Source organism: Wasmannia auropunctata, unplaced genomic scaffold (genome assembly GCF_000956235.1).
Source record: "Wasmannia auropunctata unplaced genomic scaffold, wasmannia.A_1.0 LD335996.1, whole genome shotgun sequence".
NCBI classification, from domain to species: Eukaryota; Metazoa; Arthropoda; class Insecta; order Hymenoptera; family Formicidae; genus Wasmannia; species Wasmannia auropunctata.
In genome coordinates, this window is record NW_012026894.1 from 672,351 (window position 1) to 689,956 (window position 17,606).

The window sequence follows — 17,606 nt, forward strand, 5'->3', positions numbered from 1 at the left end:
ATAACGGATTTTCATTTCGCAATATCAAATATTGCAGATAACTATGTCGAAATTATATTTGCGTGAATGAGATCGCGAATATCGGCAATTCAAAGCGTGTAATCTTATTATCATATTTTTAAGGCAAACGCGAGCGAAAATATCGGAATTGCGTTATATGCGATAATAGCGACCGTTCTATACATTAAGCTCCTTGAATGAATTTGGCGCATCTTGATGCACAAAATAATTCCACGCGTTTGTCTTCGTCGCGATACTATACGTAAGCAGGCAAATAAATTTTCCATCGATCGAAGCGACCCCGTAAATTTCGTGAAGGACACGAGACCGGAGTACCGTGTATAGTGAACAACCGAACTCGAAGTGCCTTCCACCGGACAATGCTTCTTACGAACTCGTCTGCACAATCCACTCTCCAATAAAATTGAGTGCCACCAATTATTTCCAATTATGTCAGATTTAGCTTTGGGAACGCTCGAGCGTAGTTTTCCCGGGCCCCGGGGCCACATTGTCATTTAATTCTATTTGCCAAAAGCTTTTCCGAGACGGCACATGGACATAACATATTAGAAGAAAAGGGAACCGTACCGAATCTAATTTGCGACGGTCCCAGGCCTGCAGGACCGATAGGACGTGCATATAGGTACGTGCCGGATTCTTCTCCGTTTCCTGTTCGCGGGAGGGACAGGAAATGAGGAACTCGAACGTCGAATTCTCGTGCACGACGTTAATTATCGTCTGAAATAATTATACGTTCGTATACGCGCCCGCGACACCGTCAAGGCGTCATCGTCGAGCGCGGTGGCACGTCAGACGAGCACAAAGCGTCCGTACGCGAACACGCGCCCGGGCATCGACGTACGGGAGAGTACGAGGGAGCCAGCTGTACCATTTGAGAACAATGCGGCGCGGCAGTTCGTACAGATGGATCAGCTTGCCCGTCTTCCTGGAGAATGAGAGAAAGAGAAACGGCGGCGGCGGGAGGGAGGCAGAAGAAGAGAGAGAGAGAGAAGGACAGAGAGAGCGTGAGAAAGAGAGGGGGTTTTGCCACAAGGCGATTCTACAGTATTACGTACGTACCAGCGCACAATGGCTGCTCGCACTCGTAGGCGTTGTATCTTTGGACATACCTGTCCGGTGCACAAATAGAACCGAAGGTAGAGCGCTTTGAGTCCCATCGTGGTGTACGTTGGTATACGTGGCAACGCCGAGAGAACGGGCCTTACCTGAGAGCGACCCAACAATCGACCCGCGGCACGGAGCCGGGCAGGCAGGCAGGCAGGAAAACGTGCCTCGAGATTCTAGACTCCGAGGCTAAACAACCACATATACATACCCAAGTTCGATCTATAGTTGATTGGGTTCGCACGATCGCGCGCGGGTAAGCCAAATTGAAATTCGCATTCCCAAATGAATCCTGCTTATAAAGGTCGGTTCTATGCGCGACCGGTTACGACAATCTATGCCGATCGCGATTTACGGTTCAAGTAGAGTTAGTGGAGAATGAGATGCCTCCCTCAAGCTACTTTAGGTGAATCGCACCTCGCTCGATGGAAAACCTAATATCGCATTAAAACAGAATTTATATGCACTGCAAACAGGAGGAACAACACACGCTTGTGTATATCGATCCGCTTTCGAAGCCGGGGGGCCGCCACGGGTTTTATCCCGGTGCTTAAGACTTATCGTTAATATTCGTTGCCGTTGACGGAATAAGCGTCACACTCTTCAGGGCGCCTCGTGTTTTATGAATGCCTCACATCGAAAATTCTATTCGACGAGCGGACGCTACTTAAACGGAGAGAGAATTTAAAAAAAAGGCGCTCGGGCATTATAGACAAAAATTCCGAAATAAAACGTCCACGAGACTATTGTCGATCAATCAATTTGACAAAACAAAATTCATCTCGACAAACTCGTTTTGTCACGATTCCAGTTGAATTTTAATCTGTGATCTAGAAATGTACAATATCGTGTCGTCTCGTGGTTTCAATAATGAGACTCCTTGTCGCATGAAATGTTAAACGAATAAAAAACATTTCAAAAGTATAGTGAGAGAGAATTGTATAACTTCGTAAACAAAAGTTTATGAATTTTTAAAAAGATCTCCCGTGAATATCTTTATCTCTATCGCGAAATTGATAAAATGTCCCTTCTCTGTAAAGTTGGTTTCACTTTAAATAATCGAAACAGTTCCATTTCGTACCCATATCTATAATCCCCTTGGAACATATATTACTGTAAAGAGAATTGAGTGCTGAACGTGAAGCCAACATCTGTGCGAGAGAGAAAGATATAGATTCCCAATTGACTGTAATACGCCATTGTGCCATTCAATCCCCATTCAGCCCGTTTTGCCTAATTTCTTTTTTTTTTTTTTCGAAAATTAAAAAAAAATGAAAAACGGAACTAAGTGAGGGCATATGCGCATTACAGTTAATTGGGAACTATACCTGTCTCTTTCGCACAGATGTTAGCTTCAGCTCGAATGGTATAGACAATTCTCCTTCCAGTAGTACATGTCTAAGATAATTCCTGGTGATTTTTTGAAAATATTGTAGTTCGAATTTTTTTTTCTGATGATTCGTTCATAACGATTCGTTCATCGGACGACTGCATTCAAACCATATTACGTCGCGTATCTTTCGTCGAAATTAAGAAGATTGCAGATTTTTATGTCCTCCCGCAGAGCAACGAACGCGGGCGTATCTCGCGCGTGTCTGCGCAAGAATATCTCGCCGAGTTTTAACGAGATCATAACGGAGAGTCGAATAAATGAAGCATTCAAATGTTCCACGGAAGAACTAAACTTTCAGGCGCACGCTCTCTTTAGCATCTCACGACCGATTGCGCCGAGCGTCCTGCACTGCAGCAACGTACCGTTGCAAAAGATAATTGAATTGCCTTTTCAGGTGTTTGAAAATATCACTGTTTCGTAAATTAGTAGTTATTTAATGTGACTCGTGTGCACTGGCAAAGTAATGCATATACACGTAAAATAATTTTGTAGGCTCCCGAAGGGAACACGAGGTATCCTTGTATAGACGTTTAGTTTGCCGAAGCAGAAAACTATCTAACAAATAAGTCCTTATTCTCAATTTTTGTCGAAAGGTCAACCACTACTAAAAAAATGTACGGTGATTGCTAATTATGGCAATTATGACAGCACATTTTATTGCTAGCATTGCTATTGTATTGCTAATATTGTTTTCGTAATGTCAGTAATGTCAGTAAGTAACTGCTATCAATTAAAAAACAGTATTGCCAAGTATTGCTAATATATTGCTATGTTTTGTTAGCATATTGCTAGTATATTACTAGCATTGCCTGTTTGAAATCATTACTGTATTGTCAATAATATATTTCTAAAGAAATGTATACAGTGATTATCATAGTGGTTGACCCCTCGATTTTTGTTTTACGTGTAAGATGGATCGATAAAGATGGATCGCGTAAATGCGTAAAGCAAGCAAATTAGTCGTTGATAATAAAAAAAAAGTCTAACTTATATATGTTAAACTCGGTTTTTCATTTTCTGATTGTGGTTAGGCTTATCCTGATAATATAATTGTCATTTGTTAATGATTCATTAAACTGATGATTTTGTGATCAATAATTATAAAATTACAACTGTACAAAATAATCAGTTTAATGATGATTTAATCATAAATTGCAAAACATAATTTTTACAACAAAATCAGATAAAGTTTAAATTAAATATCTGAACCACAAGTTAATCAGAAAATGAAATCTCGGAAGTGAGATAAGTTGTGAATTTCTTTGACTTGTATTGCATTGCAATGGAGTTGCCTTTTTGAGAGAGACTATAATTGTATTTTGCGTTCGACTGAATTTCAGTGAATATTTATACTGGAAATTTTGATACAAACTTACGTGTTCTCAATGTTAAAAGGCTGATCCTGATGTGACTTTCCCCGTGCCTTCAATTAGCAGTACAATTTGCTCCGTCATTTGTTCGAATGTTGAATTACGAGAACAACCACGATGTCAGGTTCTACTACGACTGTACTGAAAGAGAAAAGTTGCATTGTTTCAAGACTAAAGACCGACTGCAGAGTCAAGAAATAAAAGAATCATGTGAGGTATGTGAGGTGAGAGAATCGCGCTGGATACACCGGAAAATACGTTTCCCGCTCGCTCGCGCCGAATATTCGCGGGGGATATTGGCAGGAAAGAACGCTTTTCACGGCAGCGTACCTATGCTCGTACCTATGAGCGGAAATTCGAAAACGCCTTGTAAAGATAGGCGCTTCATGAAGATTAAAAAAAAACACATCCGAGAAGATACATTTCCCATCTTGATTTACGTCTATATGTACTTCATTCTTGAATGCACCAATCCTTTTTTTCCGTTAACTACGTGATCTTGCAAAGTAATGGAAATAGTTAAAAAAGAAGAAAAGTATTTCTTGCTAGTTAAGAGATAAATTACATTTTAAAGTTCTTAACTGTATAATTACTATTACAGAAATATAAAGTTGAAATTTTTTGCGGTTCGAGTTTAATGTAGACTTGTGCAAACGCAATTTAGTTTTAATTAATGGCATTGAGTGAAGACTATTTCTGAGAGGTGGAATAAAGTTTTTTTCCCGCGGATTAAAGTTCATTCAAGATGTAACGTCCGTTTGTTAAACAATTGAACTCATGTCCTAGCACGTATATTAGCGGAGATCTTAATGTTCGCGCGCGATCTGCCCTCCCACGTGCAGCCAAATTACGTGCTATACGTTCTCGTAAATGAAAGAGAATGACCTGCCACGTGAAGTCCAATCCTTTCGCGGGACATGGCGGAATTGGCAATTATTTATCCGGAAATGTTTCCGGCGCGGAACCGCCGCAAAGACACGGTGGCCAACTAATTGCCAATTTCAAGCAGGCAGGAGGATTTACACGGTCCAAAACGAAGTCGCGTGTAAACACACACCGGCGAAAATTCCGTTAATGCCGCGTGCGCGGCGCGTGTACAAAATGTATAATAAATGGAATCGGGATGCATTTTCACGTCGTATCAATAACGGGGCAATAACGGTCGGTCGACAAGTCAGCCGGGATCAGATGGTATCGGTTAGTGGGACGAGCGTACGTCACGTCGTTTTCGCCGCGCCGCAATGTCGGTCGGACACGCGATGAAATTATTAGCGACAATAATTGATAGCCGGCGCGTATCGGCGCGCATCGCGTTCGCGCGCGATCAGCGCTGCTAAATTATTTCGTTACGCGGATACCCCGCGTTCGTCGGGGTCCAAGTTACCCTCGGCTCGATGCGTTTGCTATGCACACAAAGCGGTCGACCGCTGCCGCTGCAGCCGCTGCTGCAGCGCGCGCGCCCTCATAATTTCGCCGCGGCCGCGATCGTTCGTTGAGCACACATACTTTTCGCGTTCCCCACCCCCTCCCACACCCCCTTTGCCTGAGTACACACCTACTCTTTCTCGTTTACCCTGCGCGCCGGCGGATCTTACATACGCGCGTACGTGATTCGCGTCATCCCCCGGCGCGAGAATCGCCGCGCGCGTTTTCCCCCGCGGGGCCACGCCGAAATCACGACTTCCATCGGATTTCTAACTTGGGACTCGCTTAAAACGCGTACGTGCCCGTAGCTCTTTCCATCGCCAACATTACGGCGCTTCAGACTCGTATCTCATCGCGCGCGATCACGTTCGAGAACTCTGGGAGCCCTAGCGAGAGAGGGACACTTTCGTTCCAACAAAAATAAATGAATTCGACCCGTGCGCTGCCGTATTAGGATATAAGTTTCGTACTACGACGTACATACGATAGTATATACACTCTGGCGGGTATCGTGTAACATGTGGAAATTATTTTTGGCTTCAAATGAATATTATCATTTACTGGATTTGTGTAAAAAGTTAAAACAAAATACATACTCTCTAAAAGTGAATCAATGGAAGCATCACTGATTTTCAGTGTATATCATTTTTCAGTGACATATCTTGAACTGTAATAAACAGTGATAAACAATTTCAAAAACGCTAAAAAAACAGTAAATTTCACTGTCAAACAGTTTTGAGAGAGTTGAAATTCATTGTCCTTTAGTGATAGTCACTGTCTGAATCAGTACATTATCACTGAAACAACATTGAAATACCTAGTCACTGCTTATCACAGTTCAAAGTATGCCATTGGAAAATGATATAAACCGAAACTCGGTGATAATTCCGATAATGATTCACTTTTAGAGAGTAAATAAATTTAAAAGCACCTTCTATACAGTCACGGCTGGATCTTAGGGTCTATAGAATTTATTAGATACCAAGATTCAGCCGTGACCATAGAAGGCGCTTTCAAATTTGTATTTTCACATGCGCGGTCTAGTTTAAATTAATATTGTTTAAAAAATACATATATATAATATTGAAAGATATTTTCGATTATACTTCAAGAAGTTACGTATCGATACCGAAATTCGATCGTAATTCCGGGAAGATGCGCGAAGGAAATCGTACAAACTTGGATAGCATCGGAACTTTGACACCTCCTCCCCCCCCCCCGCTAGAGTAGGAAATTGCAGCTGGTCGAGTCATCTCGTAAACGGATACGATGCAAGTGTATACAGGCGTGGCTGCCTGAATCTAAAAGTTCAGTGATAAATCCGACGGATTATTGCCCGAGAAAGTTGTATCGCTCCGACTTTGTTTATGGCCGCGGATTTTGTCGAATAAACACAAAACTCGACCTGCCCGGTAATAATGATGTTGCAACGGTTACTTTGCTACATAGTTACATGATTTTAATTCGACAAACCGCAACACTATCATTACGCCCGCGCGTAGTAAACTCTCGACACAGTACGTACAAATCGCCCGTGTGCAAAATATCAAATTCTCTTGTTACAAAAATAATCTCTAGCGAATAATCTCTATAATTCAATATATAGCTGTTAGCCATTAGATTCAATCTTAATCGATAAGCCAACTTGTCGTCCTGCGTAGAAGCACCTATGTAATTTCAGCCGTCATGGTTCACTTTTCATTCCACTGAAATTTCATACGCATCGCTAATTAGAAACTAGTCGCCGTTGTCCATAAATTACACAAAATTATATGTAGTCTTGTCGATGCGCGTCACCAATATAAACACGTGTGCGTATAATTATCCCTTTCAAAATATAATTCAAAATAAAATCTGTTAAAAAAGTTAAGTGAATTTTTGAAGTGCCTACCTATATTTTAAAACAATCACATTTGCTTGATATCTCATAAATTACTGTTTGAATATTTAGGATGGATATATATATATATATATATATATATATATATTTCTAACATTTGTCATGTTTTATCCGAGGTTTTATCTATGACAGCCCATAATTTTCTTAGGAATTTGGCGAACAAGCTCTCGCTCATTTCTGGCCGACGTCGAATGTCGGTATCGCTAATGAAATTGAGCTGGGCGAAATTAAGGTCAGCGGTGTATCGTCGGGACCCGATTTCCGCGCAAAGACTCTTCAGTTTCGCGTATATAGTTCCATGAATTGTTCCGCGGAACGGAGACAACTATGTCGGATCCGCGTGCATCAGTATGCATGTATGCCGCACTACGATTACACTACGACGACAGCGGGATGGGCCGAAGTGCCCGGGGAAATTGGAGAGGTAGGGAGGAGAATATTTGAACGTCAATGAGTTTACCGTACCGCGTCACAAACGTTGGCCAGTTTACAAATCCGATAATGCCAAACGCCACCGATGACGCCGCTGTTTATGGATTATTACGGCAATATGCATTCGGGACGGGGCGCATCGAGCCGACGAGCAAGATGGACGTGCGCTTGTTGCGTAATTTCAGAGCCGCGGTTACACACAGATGCATCAGGCGGGCTGAATTCCGCTTCGCGGGCGCCGCGCGTTTTCCTCCCCGCCGTATGTGTACGCGCGTCACCCCAGGAGAAACGCCCTTGTCACAATTCCACTAATCCTATCGATTTCATCTCCCTTTCGCCGCCACGCTCGCCCGTTGGTATCGCGCGCGCAAAAAAAAAAAATTCCTTCGACACGTTATTGGTAAATCGTTCTGCGCGCTCCTTAATCTGATTTTCTCCTGCGCGCAACCAATAGTCGAGAATTTATATCGAGCCTCGGAGAATTCCAAGCGGACTGCTCGCTCTCTCGCATTTGATTTGATCAGACAGTACCGGGAGAACGTACCGTGTACATCCCAATAGATAACCCACACAAAAACGAGTTCTTCTTTTATATCTCCGCGCGGGTACGGACGAGCGTACTTGAATTAAAGTGTAACAGGTATTCGTTTCGAAATGCCACAAAAATTATTTGTGATCAATAAGATAATCGGATAAGAGTAACGGTGAAAAGCTAACGGTTGGCTGAGACTTGTAAAGATAATAAAAAAAAAGGAAACGAAAAAAAGATACGTATGTACAAACATTGTTCATAATTTCCGTTCGTAAAATTTACTCTATCCCGTCTCTCTAATAAAAAACGCAATGTAATAACAGAAAACGTGAATTTAATATGTGAATTTAATAAGGCGTAAATTAAACGTAAACATAATAGGCCAGATTGACATAGCGGTCTCTGTACTTGTTGAAATAAAATGTGTAAAAAAATTCGGCACGTACAATCCGCTCGGAATCCTCGCGAGTAAAACCGATTCCAAACGGGATTATGCAAAACCGATTTAGCAAAGGCTATAATAGTAAAAGACCGTACGGGGGTGCGAGCTGATAATACGAGGGACGAGCGAGGAAGTGCATTGTCTTGTTCAGGTCAGAAAGATTTCTACAGCTCAGTTTTTCAGATGTCCTCCTTGAGAAATTCGACGGGCGAGAAGCGCAACCTCCCTTAGATATAAAAGCTATTTCCAGCGAGCTATGTCGCGCGTAATTTGAATAATTAAATGAACACCGTTGTGCGTCAAGCGAAAAGGAAATAAATCGCGCGCCGTGCTCCGCGTCGCTCGTTCTTAAAATAACGTTTATTCGCAGAAGAATGTATTCGAATTAGAAAATGGGAATAGCTATTTCAAGCCAAAATAATGATTCGCTGCACTTTTAAGGCAAAGGCTTTTATAAACATTCAAGAATATACACACCGAACTCCTCGTTACGTCGCATAAACATGTACTTGCATATCCTTTTCAAGTTTTATCTATTTTAATAATATCCTCGAGTCAACTTCCATATAATATTTTCAGTGCTCCTGCTGTGACATATGAGAACTTTATTATTAGCTATATGCTATAAATGGCCCGCTGAAAAGTCCAAAGCCCGTAAAACTGCGTGAAAGTACCGACGTCACTCCCCGTCATATGCACGTAGATACGGGTGATTTATTAGTATGTCGAAACACCTTAACTTTTCGAGTAATAGCTTTCGTCGCATCGCTACGTGGCGCTGTTTTATATCAAAAAGGCTGTTACATAAACGACATTAGCCACGGGTTACTGCCGTTATTTTAAAAATAAGGTATTTACTTTATCTCAAAAAAACACATTAAATATCCAAAAATGTTCAAGAGGGAAAAAACATAAATTGTAACTTGTGCGTCCGGAAAAATTTCAACGAGCAGCGTATTATTATATATTACTATCTTTCATTTTGCAGCAACATGTCATTATGTCACACGGATAATTACATTAGTTAATTATATAACAAACTACATTCGGAAATGCAAGGTCTGTTACGCAGCAATATCATTTTCGTGTCTCTCATTTCTTTTTATTTTTAGAGAGCAGATATTGAAATGGGAGTTCAGTCGAGGGTGTAACTTAATCACGTAAATCGCTAGGAAACAAATCTGAACGGAAATTTCTTTTTACTTATCTTTTATTATTTTTTTTTGTATTGCTGTATAAATCTTACGTTTCAATCTTCCGCTTATCTGTCGATCCATAAAACGTCTCTCCCGAGCACAAAATTATCTTATCGTCTGCAAACATATGCTTCCTCTCCCCCCCTAAAAGCACGTCGGTATCTTCTCCGAGTGTAGATATTACTGTGTAAAAAGAGATAAATATACGTGGCAAAGTAAGTATGTGCATCAGATCGATACCGGCGACTTATCGGATTCGACTTAACGTTCGACTTATCTGAAGGGGGTTCACTTATCGGTTCGCAAATAGCACGCCTTCCCTCTACGAACTTTGATTATCACCTTGATCGTTATATCGCTCTCTATATCGCTGACTGCACGTTCAAAGTTATTTGAAACATTACTGTTGCGCACGACAAATTACTCGTAGCGAACTTTCTATATAAAAGAAAGTCGTATTCGAGCCTCAACTTCCCTCTACGTGGCTCTTTTATTTTTATGTAAATTATACGTGAAGTTTTTTTTTTGCCCCTGTCTTACATTTCAGAGACTTTCTTTTCGGCTGCAATGCGCGATACGATGCACTCCACTACTTTCCTTGGGAAGCGGAGCTAACAACTACTTGATATCAACCTTCCAAGTTACATGAAGATCTCCAAGAAACTACTTTCGCAAAAGTTTCACCGTGTAAAGGCAGAATCGAAAATCGGTGTGCGCGCGAGATACATTCTGAATTCTGGCTGCGTGTGTGCGTGCGTGCGTGCGTGCATATAAATGCGTGTATTTTAAATGCGTCAAATTGTGCGGGGCAAATACAACAAATTTTACGTACCCAATCGCATCGATAAATCAAAAACGGTTAAATCAAACGAAATTAAACGGAATTAAAACATAAAAGAACTGTACCATATCTTGAATGGATTCAGAAATTATCGACGCACAGAAAGGAAATTCGTACATTTGTTGAAGTGAATTCAAAGAAATAAATAAACGACGTAAAATTGTATGAACTCTAATGAAGTGTCTGTCAACATCCTTGCTACAGACTGCAATATAACTCAGTACTGTCCAGCAAAGCAATCCAGTCTTGTGGCAACACGTCCCGAGGTTTAAAGCGGCTAGCCACCAAATGAAATATCGATCGGCTTTGTCGCGGCCGTGCGTATACTTTTGCAGAGAAATGGCGCACATTATTTACAGATGATGCCTCCGCAAAATGAGCAATAATCGTGCTTTGCTAAATGGTTAGCTGCTTGCACGCCGCCGCCGTTCGTCGGAAAACATCAAAGTAAAACTATCGGTTTTAATTGGAAATATGGAACACGGAAATATGAAAAAGACATGTTGCTCTTCTCGCGTTCAATTCTAACTTCTTTTTTTTGCGAAGAACCGACGTTTGAATTATTTACTGCGCTACACGATTATATTAGATATTCTAACAGACTGCAGCGGGGGAGGAGGGAGGTCTTAATATAAGTTTTCACGTGAAGAAAGATTTTCATAATGTAAAGATAAAAAGATTCTTTTTCAATCACGCGTATCTTATAAGGAGGGAAGTAAGAGATAGAGAGAAACGCGGTACACCCCTCGGAGACGTTTGCCGCTACAGAATTTCCATCTCTAGATTCGTTTGCGGGATTCGAAAGTTTTTCGGAAATTCCCCGGAGCGATAAGAGCGCGGGGTTGCCGATTTGCCGTTTCCATGTATATGTGAAAACCGTTACGTTGACTAGGTATATAGTACATATACTGAACGGCACGTAACTTTCGGGGAAAGTTTAATAACGTTCGGGAAGATTGAAATTAGCCGAGCATCAGGGGAGAGCAACTTTTGCGCGCGCGGCGTACGCGAATTTGCGAGTATCCTTACGGCGTAATACGCATATTATTATTATGCACAACAGTTTGCATCTGGTGGACCTGCGCGCAACCTTCTGAGACGTAAATGCGTTATTCCGGGCCAATGGCGGAAATTCCGGCGGAGAGCCACTTACGACGAATAATCCTCAACCGCTCTATCGCGACTAAACCTCGATGATACCGCGATAACTCTCCCCTCCCTCCTCCTCCTCCTCCTCCTCCTCCTCCTCGCCGCTATCGACTTCCGCACGACGCTGTCTGACGTGCTTATTAACAAAACGGTTAACTCTTCCCTACGTGACCGCAATTAAACGATCGATTGCGCGTATACGCGCGCCGCGCGCGTTCACCGTCCTCCTGTCGTTAGGGCGGATATTCCCCGCCGCGACACTCGATATTCCTCTAATGGCATACCGAAACGTCATGCAACGCCACCAACGTAAACGGCCGCGTGCCGCGCTGTCGTTGGGGCCGCGACCAATATATCGCCGCGCGCGGCGCGCGTCAAGATCAGGGTATATCGCGACTGTTCAATATCCCGTGAAAATTGCGTTTAATACGCGGAATATCGCCCTCGTCCTGAGGGGAGAGCGGAGGAGGGGGTGGCGTACCGGGGATCGCATCGGTATAATTTTATCGAGCTTCCGCCCGGGGGACTCTGTCTTTAATATTCCACGCGTCGCGGAATGAGGCCACCGCACGCAACTCCGCAAAAGAGTTCGGGAAAATAATAAAAAATAAAAACGGCCGCGTCACGCACTCGCGCTCGGGGGAGGAGGGGGATCGCGCTGCACTGCGAGCGAACGGCCGGAGAACGTGCGGCCGCGGTGCGTACTTTGCATACATACTCGCGATATCGATCAATAGCTTATATGGCGATATATTATTGTCCCATGACGCCCCCGCTTCTCCAACGCTCAGGATAGATGCGCTTCGTTTTTCTGACGCCTATATTGCCCAATCCCGCAGATGGATCCATTCAATGAACGCGGAACAAAGGCATGCATTTGTCATCCGACTCCTCGTCCTCGGATGAGCGAGAGACTAATTCCTAAAACCAGCCACGAATTCATTACGATAATAAATGTTGGAATAGAACAAGCTAATTATGTGCGCTTAGCGTGCGCGACGAAGCACAATGACAAATGCAGCAGGAATTCTAATTACGTTGGTATCAATTAATCTGAATCAGGATGAAAAATTAGCGATTTTTTTGTTTGTTTGTTTGTTTGAGTAAGAAATAAATCTGGGCTAATACGTTTTTTCTCATTATATCATAAAGAGAGAGAGAGAGAGAGAGAGAGAGAGAGAGAGAGAGAGAGAGGAAACATCGACTCCGTTAAATGGTGCACAATGAGGAAAATACGAGACAAATCAATACGTTATACACCGCAAGATATGCAAATGCCCCGTATGAATATTCAGAATCATTAAGCTCCGCTCGTCTTCACTTTCTTTCGCATATAAAGAACACCAATTTCCAATCACAGTTTCAACCAGTTAGAGCTCGGATCATTGGCCGAGACCAATTATACGCCTTTTATTACACCGGTAATTACAATTTAATTTCTATGAAACATCATTTAACAGTTGTTTAATCTCGAATTACGTTACGTTGCTGAATATCCGCAGATACAGATGCAAATGTATACATTTTCTGAAACATTTAATTTCGCCTGTCTATATATACCATATTAAAAAGGTATTAAGATCAAATATAGAAACTTATATTCTGATACTAATTTGCACTTTAACGAGAAACCTAATTATCATTTCATTGTCTCCCCTCCTCTCTCCGGGCGTTTCGTTTATTTTGAAATGCACCGCACCGAGAAATACTGATCCGTCGAGAGCGTATATACGCGCGTTTAAAATTCAAGTTCACCCCCCGTGCGGTGAGCAGGAAATTCCAGTCCTCGGATAGTAATAGGTTAAGAGTAATATAACAAGAGGAACAAGTTCCAAGTAACGGAGCGAGTGGCGAAACCGTCCGTCCCTAGATAGAAGCAACAATTACTGGATTCAGAGGGCGAAAACCGCATTTACGTTAATTTGAACCTTACGCTTCACGTGATATATGGAGGATTATCGGAAAGCTTTAACCTTCGTCCATGATTTACGCCACTCGAGGAAGTTTCCGTGGAGTCGCTACGCGCTTTGTCGAGAACCATGAGAAGAGAACACACCGTTCGCATCATGTAACCGATCTAAACGAATAAAACTGCGGCCGGGTGAATCTAACATTGAAAGCTGCAGCCGTTCGTTATCTTCGTATGAACGTCGGTAAACGTTGGATAGCAGATATAAATATCGCAGACAGAGAGAACCACGTAATACATCCGCGGAGCCTAATTACCGCGTGATTATATATTTTTTTTTTCTTAAACTCGTGGTTTGAGCTACGTTAAGCATGCGGAAGATAATAAAATAGTGATTAATAGCTGCGGATGGCAAATTGCGAAATTCTAAATTCCGCGGAAACGCGGAATTTATTAACGGCGGTAATAAATCCGGAAAAAAGAGTTTACAGAATTTTGTGGATGAAGCGCCGCCGCTGATGTACGTGAAAGAGTAACATCATCGCCGACAACTTTGTTAAAAAACAAAAATTAGGAAATGCACTTATATTAATTACGACTTGCTTTATTTTTCACGGTGAGTAACCAGCACAGCGGCGGCTGTGCAAAAAAATGCAGTAAATTATCCCGCTTTGTTCGCTACGTTAATACAAATCACTCGATACAAACGCATAGCAATGGTGGCTCTATTAGAAAAAGAATTATTTTCTAAAAATTTCTCGAAAATTTTTAGACTTAGGGGATCACACTCGGGAAAAGTATGACACAGTTTGAAAACTTTAAAATCCGGCCAAGCCGGATCGAGTTTCCAGATTTACGAAAAACAAATATAAACTTTTAAGTCTAAAAATTATAAGATCTATATCTATATACAATTGATAAAGTGAAATTGATTTGTTTCAATATTGTGTTCATTTGAAAACTACTAATAAAGCTATCGCACTAAAAAGGCACTCGACATAGGTATATTAATGCGATATGCACGTGTATACCTGTTGCGATAATTACGAGTCATAATACGTGTGAAGTTGAAAATCATGATACGCGTCCCCGCAACGTTGGAGCCGTTGGAGGCCTTTGTGAACTGCTAATTAGAACATACTTCTGTCAGTTTGGAACTCTATGCCGTCCACAATACTATATATAAAGTCCTCTACAGAAAAGATCACCTCATTCATTGAATCAGAGTAATAACCGCTGTAAAATTTGTAACGTCGACAATGGAATCGACATCGTCAAACCTCACTAATGTGATTTTATAACGACAAATGTGTATTTTCTATCTCTTCATACCGCTATTAAAAAATTTACGTAATAAGATACAATAGAAGAATCGAAAATTCTACAACGAATATTGCTCTCAAGTTAAACAAAATTAATAAAAATTAAAATTATTCATAATATTACAAATTGTTATACGCTAAGTCGGCCAAATGTTAATCCGTACTTTTATTCCGTGCTTTGATAATGCCAAACCCGCTTAGTGGTCAGAGAAGCAATGTACGTTAGTGCCAAATCCGTTCGTTACTGGTATTTAAGTTATACGTATTATCAGAATACATTTTCAGCTTGCCAGATGAATATTCGTACATATTTGTATGAATAATAAATACAACTGACGGATGTAATAATTACATATTGAGCGTGTATACATTATATGACGGAGAAAAATCAATTTGTCGCGACTACTTGAAGCTGTCACGAGTATTGGAAATTATTATTTAATAGTCGAGCATTAAACATATGTAGAATTAAGCGTACATAAGTTTTCGACAACGGCTTATGCATAATTCAAGCGCGCCAATCGCGGAAACATACGAGAGGTAACGCCGATCTATCGAAACGAGATAATACGAATGTCGATTAGCGCCGCCGCCGCCGACTTTTACATGGCAACTCGCAGTGTAGAACGTGCGCGTGTACCGATGGCGCGGCGTAGTGTCGAAAAGGAGGAAACGATCCAGCCTCATCTCTCGCGCTCGCGGAACGGAGAGTTCTCGCGTCGAGTGGTGGAGGCCGGGGGTAGATTGTAAAGTTCCTGAGAAATTGCTATTGCACGTGCCGATCTTCGGGCTCAAGAAAGAGAGAGAGAGAGAGAGAGAGAGAGAGAGAGAGAGAGAGAGAGAGAGAGAGAGAGAGAGAGAGAGAGAGAGAGAGAGAGAGAGTCGGGGGACACACACACACTCGGGCGCCGTGGGCTCAAATTGAACCGGAATCGACGAGGAAAGATATAGGACGACTTCGCTCCCCCCCCTCCCCTTCCCCGGCCTCTTCCGTGCACGGAGGAGTACGTTAAGTCCGATCCACCTACCGGAAATTATTCGAGAAAACGTAAAAATATCACGGCCACTTCGTGCACTTCGTGCATATGTATCCCGTCGACCATCTTTATAACCCCTCTCAACTATTTTACAACGCGTAACGACCCTTTCGAAACTGGCTGGTAGCTGGCGCAAATCCGCTCTACGCGAGTGCATGCCGCTATCGTTAAGCCGTAAAGATGCAAGAAGACGCGGTAGAGAAACCGTGCAAGTTCCCGTGCCATTTTTTCCCCCTGCGCCCCAAGCCCCCGAACGTCGGTGGCTCCGAGCGAACGAAATGACGATTTGCTTAACATTGCCCCTTCGACTCGAGGTCGTCAAACTGTCTAAGTAGTTTCGTAGTCGCTTCTTTCGTACTTCAAATTACTGTATTTTACTAATCGCGATCTTGCAGCGCGATACCATATGTATATAGGTACAACGAATGACGTAAATCTATATGCAGTACGTTCATTCCGAGTAATGTAATTATGTATTGTTTGAAATAAAGACTTGTACCATTTCTCATTATTACATAAATCAGGATTGTGTTTGTCGAAAATAGTGGACGTTCATTGGTAATTCTGCTATGGGATAATTTCGAAATAAATATATCTATGTTAATTAATGTAAAACTTGAGTTATCTTTGCAACAAAGTCGAAAATGTAAATAGTGATGTGAAATGCAAATTAAGTCGCAAGCGTAAATTTATTATTATATCTTATTTGCAGCATTATGATAAATTACTCATTTATTATTATAATTATTGTAATCAAACATATAAAGCAAAGCTTTTGATGTTTGTTTAATTACTACATATGTGGTTTTAAACTCGTCATAAGATATTTAATTACTGCATACACTTTTTCCAAACATAAATACACGTAGCGTGAATGTACATTTGTCCTTTTTTCTTGTTTATATAAATTGTATAAATGGATGATTGCTTAAAAAGAAGTAAAAAATAAACACAAATGTTCAATGTGCTAAAGTAGGAGATTCGTAAGTGCATAATAAAATTACGTTCAGATTGTGTCAGTGAACAAAATCGAATTAAAAACAATAAATCCATTCTAAACTCGATTACAATGCCAATAAAACAGAAGTGACGTCTATGTCTGTATTAATCCGCACACTTTACGGGACAATGATTCGTATTACTTATTTGTGACAGAAAAGAGATTATCCAGGTCACAAAACAATTGTGATATTTATAGACGTTGCACGATAGATTATTGAATAATCTCCGAGTGTTACATTACATTTTGGAAATTATAAGCATTTTATATTAACATTATACAATTTTAAATACACACAGTTACACTATTAATTCTTCGATACGTACAACTGTCAAAATATGCGGTGACAGCCGCTCCCATACAAAGTTAGCGTAGCGAGAAGACCAATCAGGCAATTAGCGTCGCGAAAAAGAGCCAACTATAAAAGAGACTTTTGATAATTCGAGTATTGATTTAACATTGCAAGCCTTTTTTAGATAGAATGATTTGTATATTATACACTATATATACCTATATATATATATATATATATA

The 17,606-nt window shown here is 41.3% G+C and overlaps 2 protein-coding genes across 2 annotated transcripts in view; one reads left to right on the top strand and one right to left on the bottom strand.

Moving 5' to 3' along the window:
- The window catches only part of LOC105453636, a 183,284-nt gene extending 179,331 nt beyond the window's left edge, over nucleotides 1–3,953 (bottom strand). Inside the window, exon 1 of the mRNA XM_011695766.1 lies at nucleotides 3,895–3,953. The gene's annotated coding sequence lies outside the window, so the exon portion shown is untranslated. The remainder of the gene's footprint in view (nucleotides 1–3,894) is intronic.
- LOC105453737 overlaps nucleotides 1–17,606 on the top strand; it is a 44,873-nt gene that overhangs the window by 1,959 nt on the left and 25,308 nt on the right. Inside the window, exon 2 of the mRNA XM_011695921.1 lies at nucleotides 3,914–4,026. Coding sequence (XP_011694223.1) covers nucleotides 3,914–4,026 — 113 coding nt within the window. The remainder of the gene's footprint in view (nucleotides 1–3,913; nucleotides 4,027–17,606) is intronic.